The sequence below is a fragment of the Mixophyes fleayi genome, chromosome 4, assembly GCF_038048845.1.
Source record: "Mixophyes fleayi isolate aMixFle1 chromosome 4, aMixFle1.hap1, whole genome shotgun sequence".
Classification (NCBI taxonomy): domain Eukaryota; kingdom Metazoa; phylum Chordata; class Amphibia; order Anura; family Limnodynastidae; genus Mixophyes; species Mixophyes fleayi.
In genome coordinates this window covers 311,000,574-311,016,785 of record NC_134405.1, presented here as the reverse complement: position 1 = coordinate 311,016,785, position 16,212 = coordinate 311,000,574, and the positions used below count along the sequence as shown (strand labels likewise).

Below are 16,212 nucleotides of genomic sequence, written 5' to 3'. Positions count from 1 at the left end.
CACTAAATATTTACATATATAATGCCCACAATAAGCTCCTGTACTATGCCCATCAGTAGCACTATGCCTCCGATATGTCATTCTGTAATAAAATGCCAACAATAAACATATACATAATAATATGTAGCAGCACTAACGGTATTGCAATAAGATCAGTAGTATCAGTCACTGATGATGGGAAGCAGCACTAGACCTTATGCCCAGTTCTGAGCCTATCAACAGTAATGCCTCTACTGATAGGCAGCAGCACTAGTAGTAATGACCTGGATAAAGACATCAGCCATAAAGAACAGCAGCATTATCACAACAATGCTTCCGCAAATGCTTTCTTCCTTTTCCATGGCTGCCATTGCCAACATATCCTGCGTTTACACGGCTGACTGTAGCACTTCCCTGAAGGTACCTTTGTAAATTCTAATTGCTCACTGCAAATAGTCAATTAGAAGGAGACGAAACACAAAGTTTATGACGCATGACATTACTAGAGCAGCCTAAAACCAGCACAGCTCAGATGCTGAGTGGTTATAGCACGGTTCACTTATTCTGGGGGACAAAAAAAATAAATATTGAGTTCTGGACACAGACAAGGAGGCAATTTAACCGTATCTACCCTATTCCAAACCAAGTCAGTGGAACCAATATTCATGAAAAGAAAGCCTATCAATTCTCTAGGAACACCTGGCATCAAGGGCCTCAGCGATGTCAGTAGCTGCTAGAGAGGCTAGGCTGCATTCTAATGGTTCAGCCCCTACTGCCACTGTGTCATGGGTGCACATTCATATTTTTCTTGTACTTAATGGATAATTAATTTTTGTAACTGTGTTACAGGATTCCCTCCTCCACCTCCATAACTAACAGTAAGAGACAGATCTTGCTGGCAATTGCTGAAAGCATCAAAAGCCGCAAACGATAAGGAATTATATTACAGGTTGGTATCCAATTACACATAAGATCCGTCCTACACACAACCATTGCCGTCTTCAATTATCTTTACTGCAAATTAAACAGGGAAAAAGTATCTTCCTACCTCCTCAGATCTGGGCAATGACACATTTGTCTCCATTTCACAGTTTTCATTTATTTCAGCTTCAATCTCCATTTTGTCATTTACTTCAGTATCTATTTCCATTATTTCATTTTCATTATGTACACTGCCTATTTCTATTTCCATTTCTGCATTTTGATTTTCATGGTCCTTTGTAGATTCTTTTATTTCTGATTCTAAAAGAAGAAAAATAAATATATGCAGATTAAAAAAAATCTAACACAATCCAGTAATAATAATAATAATAATAATAATAATAATAATAATAATAAAAAATAATAATCTTTAACCACCATTCTTAGTACATATGGTTTGCTGGTAGGCAATATACTTATTATACTTAACAGCTGCCAATTATGGCTGCTGGTTCTATAATATCACAATGTGGTCAAGCACAATAAACAATTCCAATTTCTGTCGCATCTATCTCCATAAATCGACGTACTTTGGCAAAAAGGCCGTGCCAAGGATGACTTTGCACTGTGCGTCATTCATGTTGTGCTTCATACATGAGCTCACTAATGTTTTGGGCCATATCTACTACTACCCCAGTCCTTTCACAGATAATGAAGTCCTTGTTATAGTTTTCCATTCATATTACCGCACATTCCTTGGAGGGTTTCATAAAAGTACAGGCTGAACACGAACACACCCGTACCTAGTGTTCTTTTTATGTAACCAGGTGTGGGTTGTTGGTTCATCAACAAAATGTCTATGAATCATCCAGTGTTTCAGATTTCTACAGTCTGGTACATAATCAGGGGCAATCTGGCAAGTAATCCGATAGATCACTATATGCTCTCAATATGTCACAGTGTCTCTTCATGCCCATTGTTAGTAATTGACTTCTTGTGGTACAGCTATCTGGCACGGTTTATGTATTAACACTTATTGGACATTCTCAGTTGTATTGAGATAGGATTAAACTGACTCTTCTCAGCTTACCGTCAGAATAGAAAAGTTGACTTATAGTGAGTTTCTGTAGCCCCGTTATATCTGTCACCATATCCTTGGATTTCCTCAAGTCATCAATGTGCACAGACTTCCACAATCCTAACAAAGACAGATAACACAACACCTTAGGTAATGTGCAAACATTAGGTTTAATGAAAGCAAAGTTCAAATTGGCTGCTGGGTTGCAAAACACAATGTTCACAAATTTATATAAAGGTCACTGGTTTAATGGAGACATCCAACCACATTTTTCTTCGCAATAGGCTAACACACTACTGTTAACTTATGCTGGAGAAACAAGATTCAACATGTGCAGACAAGCACATTGCTGAAAGCAATGATATGCATAGATCACATGCAAAACTATTAGTTTGCAATGGCCCTCAGACTTTTTTCAAAAATAAAGAACAGTCAATATTATCTAATGCTCTTACCCTTCATTAATGTGGATATTTGTTTTCTCTTGATAAATCTACTATCAACAAAGTTTCTCATAGATCCTGAGTCCACAAAGAACTGAGTGGACATATAATGTAGTGAGCTGGACTGAGATGATTTATCCTAAGGGAAGAAGCAGGAACTTGACCCAGGGGCTGTTTGCAATTCTTTCTAATGGATCTGTATTACTGGAGATTTTAGATAACCTGAACCAGGGCAAATTATTTTGATTCTTGCTCTCAACTATGGATCCACAGTGGGACCCATAGTAGAGAGCCAGATAATTGTGTAATTATTTATAGAATGTGTTGAGTGGTTTGTAATATGGAGGTTGGATCCCAGTGGCCAGTGGTCACTATTTGACAGAAACTGATCTTTAATAGCAAGAACTCTGAATGGACACTGAGGTTATGGGGGGCTTTATATTACTCGGACCGACACCAGGTATATATCCAACAAGATTTATTTAAGTGTTGAGGGTATTTTTTAACCGTCAAAAGCATCAATAGAACGCACTAACAATACAATCACCAAGTGGGTAACAGAGTCCTGCAAATGACAGGTTACAGTTCCCAAAGTAAATGACTGGCAAAAATTACCAATAGTGCACAAATCCAACGGAGCCCTGATGGCAAGTTTACCCTCACCAGAGCATCACCTTTTAGGTCAGTCTGCCCCAAAACGAACAAACCTCTAGATCTTTTTATCCCCCCTCTTGGACGGCCATGGGGACTGACAACCCCCCCTTCCCCAAGGTATCCTTTGATAGGATAAAAGGTCCGCACAATATCAAAGTTCCGAGAGTAAATGCATATAACAATTCATACATCTGAATCCAGCAAGAGTTGTCCTGAGCACAGTATCACTGAACATCCACTTGTCAGCCAGTGTACAGTCAGAGTAACAGCAACACAAGGGTGAGCAGTTGATAGTAGATACTAACGGAAACTGGCTTCACTATGGACTAATCAATAATGTGTATAGTAGATTCACGGAACCCGGAACAGTAGCAGTAAGTCTAGACTCAAGTGTACAGGTGCCAAATCTGCAATGGAGTGCAGCGGTGGAGCAGTAGTGATGTATAAACAGGTGATCAGGTAACACACTGGAACCAGGGCCAGCTCCCACTCCGAATCAGAAGAGAGTAGCAATAGTTCATGCAGGAATTAGGATTAACCAATAATGCACAAAAGATCACAAATGAACAACAACCATGAAACCAAATCAAAATAGTCAAGAGCCAGGCGGTGGCCAGAACATACAGGGTCTGTATGAAGGCAGCAAACAATGGTAGAACGAAGCTGGGTCAATACACAGAATCACAGAAAACAGGTACACAGGACACTGGTCAGAAGACTCAACAGTCTAGCAGTGACTCATTCTTATAGTCGCAGGTATGCACCCTGGCAACTGCTCATCAAGATACACACAGTATTAAACTTTCTTCGGGTTTTCTTTGCCTTAGACCAACTGTCAATCTAGCAAATGTCTGTCAACAATAACTTCTTGCAAAATTCTTATACAGTGCCTCCTTAATTATAAAAGCAACTCTAGACCTCTGAGCCGCAGATGCCATCACAGCTGACACAGTTCATGGCAGTTAGGGAGTCATATTTTTGAGTAAAATTATGAATTTCTACAACACAGCAAAATATAATAGGCAAATTGTATATATCCTACCTCCACGGAAGCCCACGTATGATGTCCCACCTTGCATTCTTGGGAGTTTGGTTATAAAATAGACAAATACAGACATTTTCTCAAGATTCACCTTGTTAATTTCATTCACAGCAGCGTACCTGAAGTGATAAAAAAAATAACATACTTATGAAGGACCTTATAAAACTGAAATTACATAATAACTTAAATAATTATTTTGCAATTATTCTCTAGTGCACATGAGCAGTTTCCTGCATATGAAAACTGTAGAATATGGGATAAAGCAACCTTACTGTGAAAATCAAAAAATCACTGAGGTGGCTGGAAAAGTACTTTACAGGTCTGTACTTTCAATGTCCTTATATTTCACAGTAGGCATGCATTATGTCATGTGCCGGACCCTTCACCTTTCTTACCAGGGTTCGGTGCGCAAGTCGACATATTTAGTAGACTTTATTCAAATAATGTTTGGAATAATTAGCATCAGTGCTGACCCCATTATTGCTTTTTGATATCTTTATACTTATCCTTTAGTTCGCTAAAAAAAAAAGAAAACCAATCACGAAAAAACTTACTTTGCTGATGCAACAAGATTTGCTCCTTGAGATCCCTCTTCAAAATCGGTCTGTATGATAAGTATTACATTTCCAGATGAACATTCAAGAAAACTCCTAAAATAAAATAAACAAATATAAATTATAAATATATATATATATATATATATATATATATATATATATATATATATACACACACAAGTTAACCCGTGCATGATACTCATGCATTCTAGTCAAATCAAGCTACTTAAGGTCTTAAAAAGGTTCTTGTCATGCATTTGGACCTAGCCCAGGCCTCAGGGGAAGAGCGTTAGTTCCCGACGCAAGCGGCCTTTTTAATGTGTGTTCATGAGGTAAAATTACATCACGAAAATGAGTTTGACCCCTCAACTCGTAAATTTAGCCTTTACTACCCCTCCCACGGGGGGAAGGGGGGATGATGGAAGTTAACTGACTTGACTATTCTAATTTTTTTGTCAAATAATGTCAGTATACCAAATTTCAGGTCAATTGGATGAGCCCTTTCTGAGAAAATAGTTTTTTCCACACACACACACACACACACTAACGCACGCCTCTACACATGTGTGTTCATGAGGTAAAATTACCTCACGAAAATGAGTTTGAGCCCTACCAAATTTCAGCCCTTTTTGAATTTTTTTTCCCACACACACTAAGAATTTAGTAGGTCAGTGTATAACTCTGCCCAGCAGGTGGCGCTGCAACTTGTTTTGTTTTTTTTCACACACAGACAGACAGACGCCACTAAGCATTTATATATTAGATATATATATATATATATATATATATATATATATATATATTATATATATATATATATGAAATAAAACAAGGTAATAAGAAGTATGGGCTAAATTTATGGCAGACTGATCAGCTATGGTCTTCAGAAAGTCACTGTACGGACAGGCTGCATCCACACTGAGCATTTATCAGGTCCACACTTATTACAATCCCTACATTCAGGAAGCAAGAGATTCTTTGCTCTGACACAGTGGACAAACATTAACAGCCATATTTAGATGTCTGCACCTTCCTAATGGGACTGCTGCGTGGAGATTGGAAATTCTGATGTCTATTCTTTTCCCGTATGAGATACGTTATTATTTCTCCTGCAAGCTGGATGACAGGAGACTGGAGGTTGAGAGACACGTATCTCTCCTGTAAGAGGATTGAACGGTTTGAAGAATTTACCACCTGCAAACTGCAGGTAAGATTTGCCTCGTTTCAGCAGTGTCTTTGGCACACTCATAAACTCTTATGAGATGAGAGTGAAACCAGTGGATTGCCAAAACGTAGTTGTTTTAGTGGTGATTGAGATAATTTGATATCATGCATGATTATTTTTTGAATAGCACACTTGATTAAAAAGGATATATGTGTTATATATTATACTATACTATATAGATATATATTTAAACATGTAATCTCCATAATAAGTTAAAACAGTTAAATATAGACATCTAAACTAATTTGGATTTGGTTATGAAGTGTAGTGGACAAGCAGTACGGCGCCAATCAAGAAATTGTACAGATAAGCTGATTTTTCTTCTTATTTCTGGTACGCTCATATATATGTGACTTGGGACAACACAATACACTTATTAGTCTGACAATATCACACTATTTTTGATTATCTTTTTTCTTTCACTTCTATGGGCACACATGAATGGAGAGACTACACAAGGTTCGAGTTGAGCTACACAGAGCTCCTGTGTTGAAGAACCTTTATGAAATGTATATCTGGTACGCCTTAAATTGAACCATATTGGTTTTCGGGGGATCTTCCTAAAATGACTACACTATTAGGTGCCCTTTTTCCTTTTGTTTCTCGTCTCTCATGTATTTAAACAAGTATAGTTATATGAATGTACATGATAATTTTTTTTCTATAATATGAAATTTGTTTAATTGATATTTTATATGAATACATATATAATTGATTATATATCTCAGGCTATTGAAAAATTCTAATTCTTTTTACTACTTCTTGTATCATCATTTTTACAACACTGGTATTTTTTCTTTTTATTTGCTTCTTCTATTTCTTAATGCAAACATGCCTAAAATTGCACATTTTTAGCCTTCAGACCAGAATAAGAGTATTATTACACTTACATTAAATGCTTTTATCGTAATCCATTAGTGGACACTGGAGACATTGGGGTGTAGGTGCAGCCAGAACCGCAGGCACTTTAAAACCTTGTTGTTTGTAGCTTCTCCACCTCTATACCCTGTGCCTCCCATTGCTTCAGTTATTTTACAACTAAGCCCACAGGGCAAAAACACATGAACAAGGAGAGGAAAAAATAACATTTGAACATCCAGCTAGAGAGCCAATCTTCTTTGAAATAAGATGGCTAGAATCGATACCTGAACTTACAGGAAGCGAAGATAATCTGTCGACCAGCCTGTCCTGTAAGCAAATATAAACCCAGGCAACCAAAAAGAAGAGCGTTAGAAAACCCCTTCCTCTTGCACCTGGAAATATACTCCCACTACATATGGTGTGGTTAAAATTTTCCAAAAATGGTTTCCGTGCCTTAAGCATTGTTTACATCACAGTGTCAGGATAACCTATCGCTCTAAGAATTATGACTTCAGCAGCCACACTGTGAAAGTCAGTAGCTATAAGCCTTGGTGCACAAACGGCTCATGACTTAGTATGTCATGTGTGAGAGACAGACAGTGAACCAGGATGTTTGCGCCCAATTTGAAGCCACAACAATGACCCAGACCACCCCCTCTCTTCACCTTCTTTGAAATCTGTGGAAACATGGCTTACGCCACAATCTGATAAAAGACATCTCGGTGAAGAGACCATTTCCCTGAGTGAGGAGTCTGCTTGTTCAAAAAGTCTGCCTCCCAGTTTGCTACCCCTTGGATAAAGACTGCCATGATAGCCAGAACTTTTTATCCCACCCAACGAAGATCTTGCAGTCTCTCGCATGGTGGGAGGACTTCTGGTTCCTCATGGGTGTTTGAAGTATGACACAGTTGTGGCATTCTTGGACTTTATTATCAATGTCCTTTCCAACAAAAAAATGTTCTGCACAGGCTAAGGGCAGAATACCGCTCACAATTCTAGCATGTTTTTTTGGAAGTATTTACTCTTTAAGGGACCATACACCCTGAAATCAGGTGTGAAGAGTGACGGCCCTCCCCAAATTCAAAGGCTGGCATCCGTAGCTCACCAGAGTCCATTGCCAAATGGAGAATGAGGGACCCTTGCAGGGGTTCTCCCACCACAGAAAAAAAAAAGAAGTAAGTGACAGACCCTTAGGGAAAGGCATATCACCTGGCTGGATAGATAAAGATAAGATTTGTTCTACTACAAGATCAGTTCCATCTGGAACTCTCTTGCATGAAACAGAGAAAATTGGACTACCTCGAAAGTCAAGAACGTCTTGCCCAGTACTCTCATGCATAAATGTACAGAAGTCTGCAAGACCAGGATGCTGTACGACAGTAGGAATACCCTCTGTTTCTGGGTGTCGAAGAGAAGACCCAAACAAATCATCTGTTGTAGAAATATAGAGGAACTGACAAGCGATTCTGGTTCCACCTATGAGTTACAAATCATATATATATGTCGAACAGTCTATAACAAGTTCTTTAAACAAGGAGATTCTTCTTCTACAGGGTAGTGTTTTTACACCCAGGCATCGGAGGTGAAACTGAACCACCAGTCCCAGAAGAGGAGTAGATGAGCCTCCACTACAGTAGTCCTTGGGTGGACAGAATTTCCATCATGCCAATTGCTAGTCTGCAGATGTGGATGCTGGGCGTTTAGCAGCCCAAGCCTGTCCCCCTCTGCATAACTCCCATAGGGACAGAACACTTACCTCTGGTGTACTGACTCCTTGTTTTCCCTGAGAAACTAAAGGATTGAGACATGGGGTCTCTAGCTTTAGGAGCATTAACTGAAAGAAAAGCACTCTTTTCTCCTGTAGCTTGGCTGATAATCTTATCCAACTCAGGGACAAATAAGACAACTTGAGAGTATGCTCAGACTCCACGTTAGCCTCTCAGGCTTTAATCTACAGAGTCCGACAAATAAAGACTGCTGAGGCTGAAATCCTAGTCCTAATCAGTCTGACATCGAGAGCCGCATCTCCAAAGTACTCTGTGTCTCCCAGACTCCGCTTCTTGGCAATGGAATTGGCTAAATATTTAGCAAAAGCCTGTTCCACCACATCGGTACCAGAGCCCTCAGGCACACACAACACACAACTTTCAATCTGACTGCCCCAAAGATAATTTCACGGGACATCTAGATCACATAAATACATTTACAGAAGTCACCTTCCTAACCATAGCTCTTGAAAAGCCCCCCTTGTCTGACATAGCAGAAAAGCGAAGTAGAAGATAGCACAATGAAAAGAAAGAAGGTGAACCTACTTAGCAGACACAAGCCTAGTAAAACGGAGTGAAAAGTCACCATAATGATGGACCCTGGTTTTCATAACGCTGGACACCCTCACTCTCTCCTTGTAAACAATTAGAGAGAACGCACATCAGACAGCCATTCCCAGTGTGTAGTCTGTCTATGGCTCTCCAGGGGTCATCCAACGACAGGAGCAGGGCTGCAATACTCTGAGGCACCTACGCACCCCTCTGCATAGCCGTCCACACTACAAGATGCCACCGGTCTCATAATAAAAATAAAATAAACATTAAATAAAAGTAAAAACCAGCTGTCTACGTGGCTCAAAGAAAATAAACAGGGTACTGACTGCCATGATTGGGCCCCAAGTGATTAATTTGTTCAGTCCATCTATTGAACACTGCCAACTTATATGTGGCCAACTTTTGCACAGATTCAGTCAGTGGGCAATTAGGCAAAACAGTCCTATCACCATCTTAATTTTGCCTCCATTAAGGAGCACCATTGCTATAAACTCACCGAATCTTTTTCAGGAATGAGAATTCTGTGTCAAATTGCTGCAGTGACAAAATTTCAATGCAGTTAACCTGCTTCTGTAACTCAGCTTCTAAAATCTTTTTGTCAGCAGATGTGAGAAGGCGAGAAAATGTGGTAATCTAAACAGAAGATAGACATAATTTATAATACTACCAGTCAAAGGTCAAATGAAATCATATTTTTCTATTTCAATATTTTGAAAATCAAGGTCAGTTTTACCTATAATCTTAATATAAAAGGCTAAACATTTTTCAAGAAAGTTATTAAAATTACTTGAATATAACTTCTGCTCTTTCTTTCCCCTGCAGAGTTATCTGCCTGCTCCAAGAACCATCCCCAAAGTTTTGTTGTCATCATGTCTGTTTCTGTACTGCATTGTGATAGGCTGTCATAGCAAATACCTGTTTGGCACAGCCAGTTGCAATACAGTAAAGATAAGATCACAATGAAGATGGTTGTCAAGGGATGATTAATATGGAGAAATTAGTGCTGTGGATTGGCATCCCATTTCCAGTAAAACGCCTTATATTAAATTTACTAATGATATTTCCAAATATTTAAACGTTTTCATACCTTGCCAAAACTGGATGTTTGACTTTTTAGTATGTTTTGCAGAAGTACAAGCTGCTGCTCTCAAGTGTCATTCTTTTTTTCTACTAAAAGATGCTAGAAGTAGCTGACTGCAGTGTCCTTCAACAGGATTACTAACTGGAAGTCTTTGGTTTGAAGGAAAATATCCCCCGCACAGGATTCCAATATCATCTTAAATATTTAAGTACTGACACTTTTTCAAAAACTTTTAGAAAAACTTATTTTAAGTTTAATAGTCCTTTAAATAAATATCTCTGTTCTTGAAAAATGTAGACAGTAAAACTTGACCGTATTTATATACAACAGAACAGGAAAAAAATATGTATTAAATATTACCTCTGTGAAAACAGTGCGATTATCATATCTAGAAGTCACATGACAGCAGAGGAAATCCAGGAAGGAACCGTGGTTCTGTATCTTGAAATATTGATCAATTAAATCTTTCCAGCCTAGACGGATAACAGAATCAGGTGTGGCACAGTCAAGCAAGACATATTGTGCATTATTCTTAAGCTGTGCCTTAGTTTCAGTATCAGGTTGCGTTTGTTTCATGTTCTCTGCTACTTGAAGAACAATTGAAGCACAGGTGTCTGAGTGGTAGCCGATAAAGACATCCGAAGGGCTGTACTTCTGATTTGTTCCCATGAGGTTGTTTATGTTGGGTTGGCTAACACTATTTACCCAATTCTCCAGTTCTTGAACAACAACTTTGTGTTCTTTCTTCAGAAATGTATTTATATCCAGGTAATGTTTCTCCAGCCTGTTGATAAGGGGGATTGGAAAATCTTTGTACACAACTTCTTTCTCCTCAATGACAATCAATCTAAACTTTGGATGGACTCTACACTTCACACGATGCGTACCGAGACCCAAGTCAACATATTTTTGGCCAGCTAGATAGACATAATATTGGTTTAATGCATCATAAAGGCTTTCATACAGGTTCTGGAGATTAAGGAGTATGACCATCTGTCCAGTTTCCATGCAGATCTTAACACGATTGATATTTCGACAAATCTGAGTATACTCTTGATCCTTTGGGAAGCTGGATCCAAAGATGATTTCAGGTTGCTGGTTCTCCTTAATGAAGGCTTGCTGGAGTATCTGTAATGCGGCATAGTTTTTCGTCAGTATTAGCAGGTAACGACATTCACAATCGTCACTGTCACTTTTAATGTTCTCCATCACCAAGTCTATTGTATTAATCTCAGGTAAATTTTTCTTATCTTCTCCCATAAAAATGTCCAAGGCTTTAATTTCATCCTTACCGCTGAAATTCCGGAGGACAGACCAAGCAATGTCACGTACAGTCAACTTTTCCTGAGACAGCTTGGTAAAAGCAAATACCATTTTTATCAGACTGTAAAAGTCACGTAGACCAAAGAATTCCTTTTTCTGTCTCTTTTGAGTCACACAAACCTCATGATAGGCATTTGCAAAATGATGGAAGTTGGCAGTGACTTTGCCAAGGACTAAGTTATCAGATGAGCAGATTCCCTTTGCACTTTCAATAAGTTCATATTTATTGGGATCTCCTCGAGATACAAAAATACCTCTATTCATTTTTGCGGGATCTAGTGCCCAATTAGATATGCCGATAAATCCAACCTTTTTGTGTGGTGAAATGTCATCATCAATGCAACCATCCTCCAGCAAAGGATGAAGTGCCTTTAAAGGCATTTTAGGAGAGTCTTCTGCGAGGCCTATTTCATCAAGTACAACCACAGAAACATACTCATTTAAATTCTTCCCTTCTTGAAAGCGGGCACAGTGCTTAAATGTGCCTATGATACCTTCTGGAGTTGAGTGAGGACTACACTGAAAAGATACCAAGTGGATCTGTTTAAGGTCTTTATACAGTTCTGTATGAGCGGATTGTCCTTGCATGGCATCAGCAACAATAGTCTTTGCAAGGGATTTAGAACTTCCAGGTTTCCCAACAAGAAATAAAGGAATCTTAAGCTCAGTACATATAACCATCATAAATAGATTTTCTTTCAAAGCAAGATTTCTTGCAATGGTTTCTCTCAATTGTACACCTGCTAAGAAGAGATCTTGAATGTCAGTTATTTCGCGTAAAACAGAATAATGCTCTTTGTAGGGGTGAGGCAGAATTTTACAGATTTCCCTTCTGTAGGGCTCTTTGGTTTCTAAAGACGCGTGATAACATACACCAACAGCCAGCACAAGAGACCAAGCTACTTTATCTTTTGGACTAAAAGACTTTTCTCGCCTCTGCAACATGTCTTTCTGATGTTGCAACAGCTTTGTATGATGTTTATAAAACCACTTGAAGACCTCAATACAACGCTCTACATCCCTCAAGCTCACAAAGCTGCATTCATCTTTTTTTTTCCTCATGTAAGACTGCGAAGCTGAGAGAACTTGAGTTAGTAACTGGATGTCACTAGTTGAAAGCGGTATCTCTTTTGCCAAGCGTTGCACAATTTGTTGAATGTATTTCTTCTCAGTGTCATTATTCAACTGCCCAAAGTCCCATACAAGTGGCATCATGCTAGGAGGTAAGGCATGCACTCGATAAACGAGCTGCCTTAATGGGATGGAGCCAAGCCTTTCTTTAGTTTCATCTGCTTTAACCCTATAACCAAGACCAGCAGATTCTAAGCGTTTGATCATTTTTTCTGTGTGTTTTCGATAAGGGTTGCAGGCTGCAATGATCTGTAGTCCAGAGTTCTCTTTCAAAGGCACTCCTTCTACTGTGTGATCACACAAAGCTTCTTTGATGCTACTAATAGCATCGGTTGTATTTGCCTCATCAAAAAACAATACAGTATCACATCCATTTTCTTTGTTAAAGCATGCAATTTCTTGTGCTTCTAAAATTTTTTGGTAAATCATCTCAGCAGTGGTACCTCCATGAACTTTTACAAGTTTCATATTTTCAGTTTCAACAAATCCCTTACACAAATGACACAAGAACTTAATGAGTCTGGTTTTTCCACAGCCAGTTTCTCCCATGATGACTACAGGAATTCCACATCTGAATCTCATTTTAATAGCTAGAATCTTGAGAATGTTGTCCATGGTAAGTTCGTATGTTTCATCAGGATCAAATGGCCACTGAATTCCAAGCACCATACATAATTTGCTTATCTTCTCATCTCTAGGCAATTTGTCAAAGTCAATATTGAATGGGACTCTTTGAAGTATCAAGCCTTCATAAAGTTGCATGGACATGATATTTTCCCGAATTACACGGTTATCTCTGGGATTTATGGCATCTACACCGCCAACATTATTTGGTCGTAGGTGGAATCCAATGAATGTCATTGAAATATGGTCATCATTGAAGAAGATATAGGGATGTGGCTCAGACTCCCACTTTTTACGCATTAAGAAAGGAGCCAGGTCTTGTTCCTGAACTCCATCAAGGTTAATTACTTGCCTTCCTGGACTCTGATCTGCAATATGCAAAGAAGGTGTAGCAAAGTCTTTTGCCATCAGTATCATAAAGCTGACCACAAACTGTTTAAATCCTGGCAGTGTATCTCCAACATGTTCAAAATTACAGAAAACTGAATTCTCATAATCTTTTAGCTGAAGATTTAAAAACCATGCAAAGTTTCTGAGTTCCGACCAAGAAGGATCAAATATTCCACAGTACAGAAGGAAAATTTGCAGGCACCTCATGGGATCTTCTTCTACATGACTTTTTGTATAAACAAATGTATCTAGATTTTGTCGCTGGTCAAAACGTATCAGGTACTGGTAAGGTCTCTGGAAACATTCACTACGGAATTCCCCAACATCCATTCCGGGATCCCCACAACCTCCCTCTACGTCATCTTCTGTGTTTTTGGTCAGAATCTCTTTTGGCGAACAACACAATATTTTGGGAAACAAGTCAATCAAACGGTTTTGTACCACTTGAGGAACCTGCACAGAAAAGTAATAATTATACTGTTAAACTAATTAAAACAAAACTATCGCAATTTCAAGAAAAGAAACTTCTCCAAATAAAGAGTAAATATGAGTATGATGACTGGATATCAATAAACAGGCACTAATAGCTATGTGACTAAATGTGGAAAGCAATAAAATAAGATAAAAACTGTCTGTTTCGGGCTTATTGGTGCAGGTCCTGGCTGATTGGGGGTAACGTGACATTATTGTGCTTCCAGGTATGGGTGGGTGGTATTATCACATAGGCTCAGTAAGCAATCCAAAAAGGGAAGCCCTGAAGGCAGAAGCATTTTAATTTACTGCTAGACTGTCTCTCACATAGCACCGGCCTTGGGGTACTTAGTCTTGCAAGTGGCATGAGGAAGTTACAAGACAAACATTTTTGCAGTATAGAACATGCAATCATCATATTAAGAACAGGCTCACTCTGCTGGAACTTCAGGAACTGGAAGCCATGGTAACTTCACACAGGCACAGAGAGTGACCTGGGAGGCATCATTTAGGGTAGAATTGTTTTTGATGGGGAGGCCATGATATGGGGAAAAAGAATTCAGAGGGCATGATGTGGTGTAAAATTAATATACGGGAGCATGATATTGGGAGAATCAATACTTGAGGCCATGATATGTATAGAATTAATACAGGGGGTCATAATTTGGGGTAACATCAATATATGTGCATGATACCAGAGAATTAATACAGGGTGGTCATGATATGTAGGGAATCAATAAGGACATGATATGGGGAGAGTCAAAATATGTTGTCATAATGTGGAGTACATGGGGGGTATGATATGGAGGAGCATCAATACAGTGGGGTCATTATATGGATTATCAGGGAGAGAATTATTGTGGGGGACATGATAAAGGGGATAATACACTCAGGAGGGCAAGATATGGGGAGAATCAATACAAGGTGAGGGCATAATGGGTGGTACTGGAAATATTGTGCAGGTAGAAGGAATCACAATAAGGGACTAGATGATATTAGGAAATATAAGTGTTCCCACCAGAGAATCTTGCAATCCCCAGTCCCAAAATAACAATGGATGATAAACACTCTAGAAGGAACTTGATCCTGAGCGGAGTGTGTATCATCAATTGTTACTTTGGGAGTGGGGATTGCAAGATTCTGTGGTGGGAACACTTATATTTCCTAATATCATCTAGTCCCTTATTGTGATTTTTTTAATGGCAAGATTCAGTTTCATTTTGTGTCTCATTTGACAATGTATATATTTATTGCTATCAGACTGATATTCCTACTATTCAATGCAGCCTCTTTCAGAATCTGTACTGGTTCAATATATATTTTCAATATTGATTAATTGTATTAAAGTTTGTGTTTTTTAGTTAATTGGTTATCCTTTTGATTCGTTTTTTGGTTATTATATTTTTAAACAGTCATTGTGCCCTTTGTCTGCTCTGTTCAATCAATATTTTGGGGCGTTTTGTGTTTACCTATTAAGGGGGTGGCATTTCCCCTTATGAACAGCTGCGTATAGGACTCTAATCTTATATATTATCTGACCTTAGACTAGCTCTCTTAGCACCAGATATTTTTCTTGTTTGGGTAGATAATCAACAGTGCTGTTAGTATTATTCTATCATTTACAATGGTAAAAAGATCAGACATGGTCAATTGGATGAACCTATTCCTGCGAAGAGTACTCTGGGTAATTATATGCCAATCGCATAAGTCAGAAAATTGAAAAAAGGCATTTAGAAAAGACAGTCAATGATTTATACTTCAACTAAACCACAATTCTTTCTTACAGGTTTGAACTGTTTTCTAAACATTGTGTTTGAGGACTCCAAAATCTCAATGATGTACAGGTGACTGGGAAGACGCTTCCATATTCTTCCCTCAGAATTCATCAGGTACTGCAAAACCAAGAGCTTAAACAGGAATTCTGAAATCCCGCTGTTCACCTGCAGTAAGAGAAGAATACAGCAGAAATGAGTGAGTGGCAATTATTAATTCTGGTTAAACGTATCCTAGATCAAATCCTTTATGAACAGCATGTTACACATCACACTGACCTCGCCATGCGCTTCTATGTACATGACTGAAGTACAGAACAGAGGTGATTTGGCACTGTG

At 38.7% G+C, this 16,212-nt stretch overlaps 1 protein-coding gene across 1 annotated transcript in view; it reads right to left on the bottom strand.

Moving 5' to 3' along the window:
* RNF213 (ring finger protein 213) overlaps positions 1-16,212 on the bottom strand; it is a 180,465-nt gene that overhangs the window by 63,038 nt on the left and 101,215 nt on the right. Inside the window, exons 27-33 of the mRNA XM_075210035.1 lie at positions 15,886-16,041; positions 10,523-14,083; positions 9,578-9,714; positions 4,672-4,767; positions 4,118-4,236; positions 1,991-2,098; positions 1,028-1,221 (exon numbers count right to left, since the gene is read on the bottom strand). Coding sequence (XP_075066136.1) covers positions 1,028-1,221; positions 1,991-2,098; positions 4,118-4,236; positions 4,672-4,767; positions 9,578-9,714; positions 10,523-14,083; positions 15,886-16,041 — 4,371 coding nt within the window. The remainder of the gene's footprint in view (positions 1-1,027; positions 1,222-1,990; positions 2,099-4,117; positions 4,237-4,671; positions 4,768-9,577; positions 9,715-10,522; positions 14,084-15,885; positions 16,042-16,212) is intronic.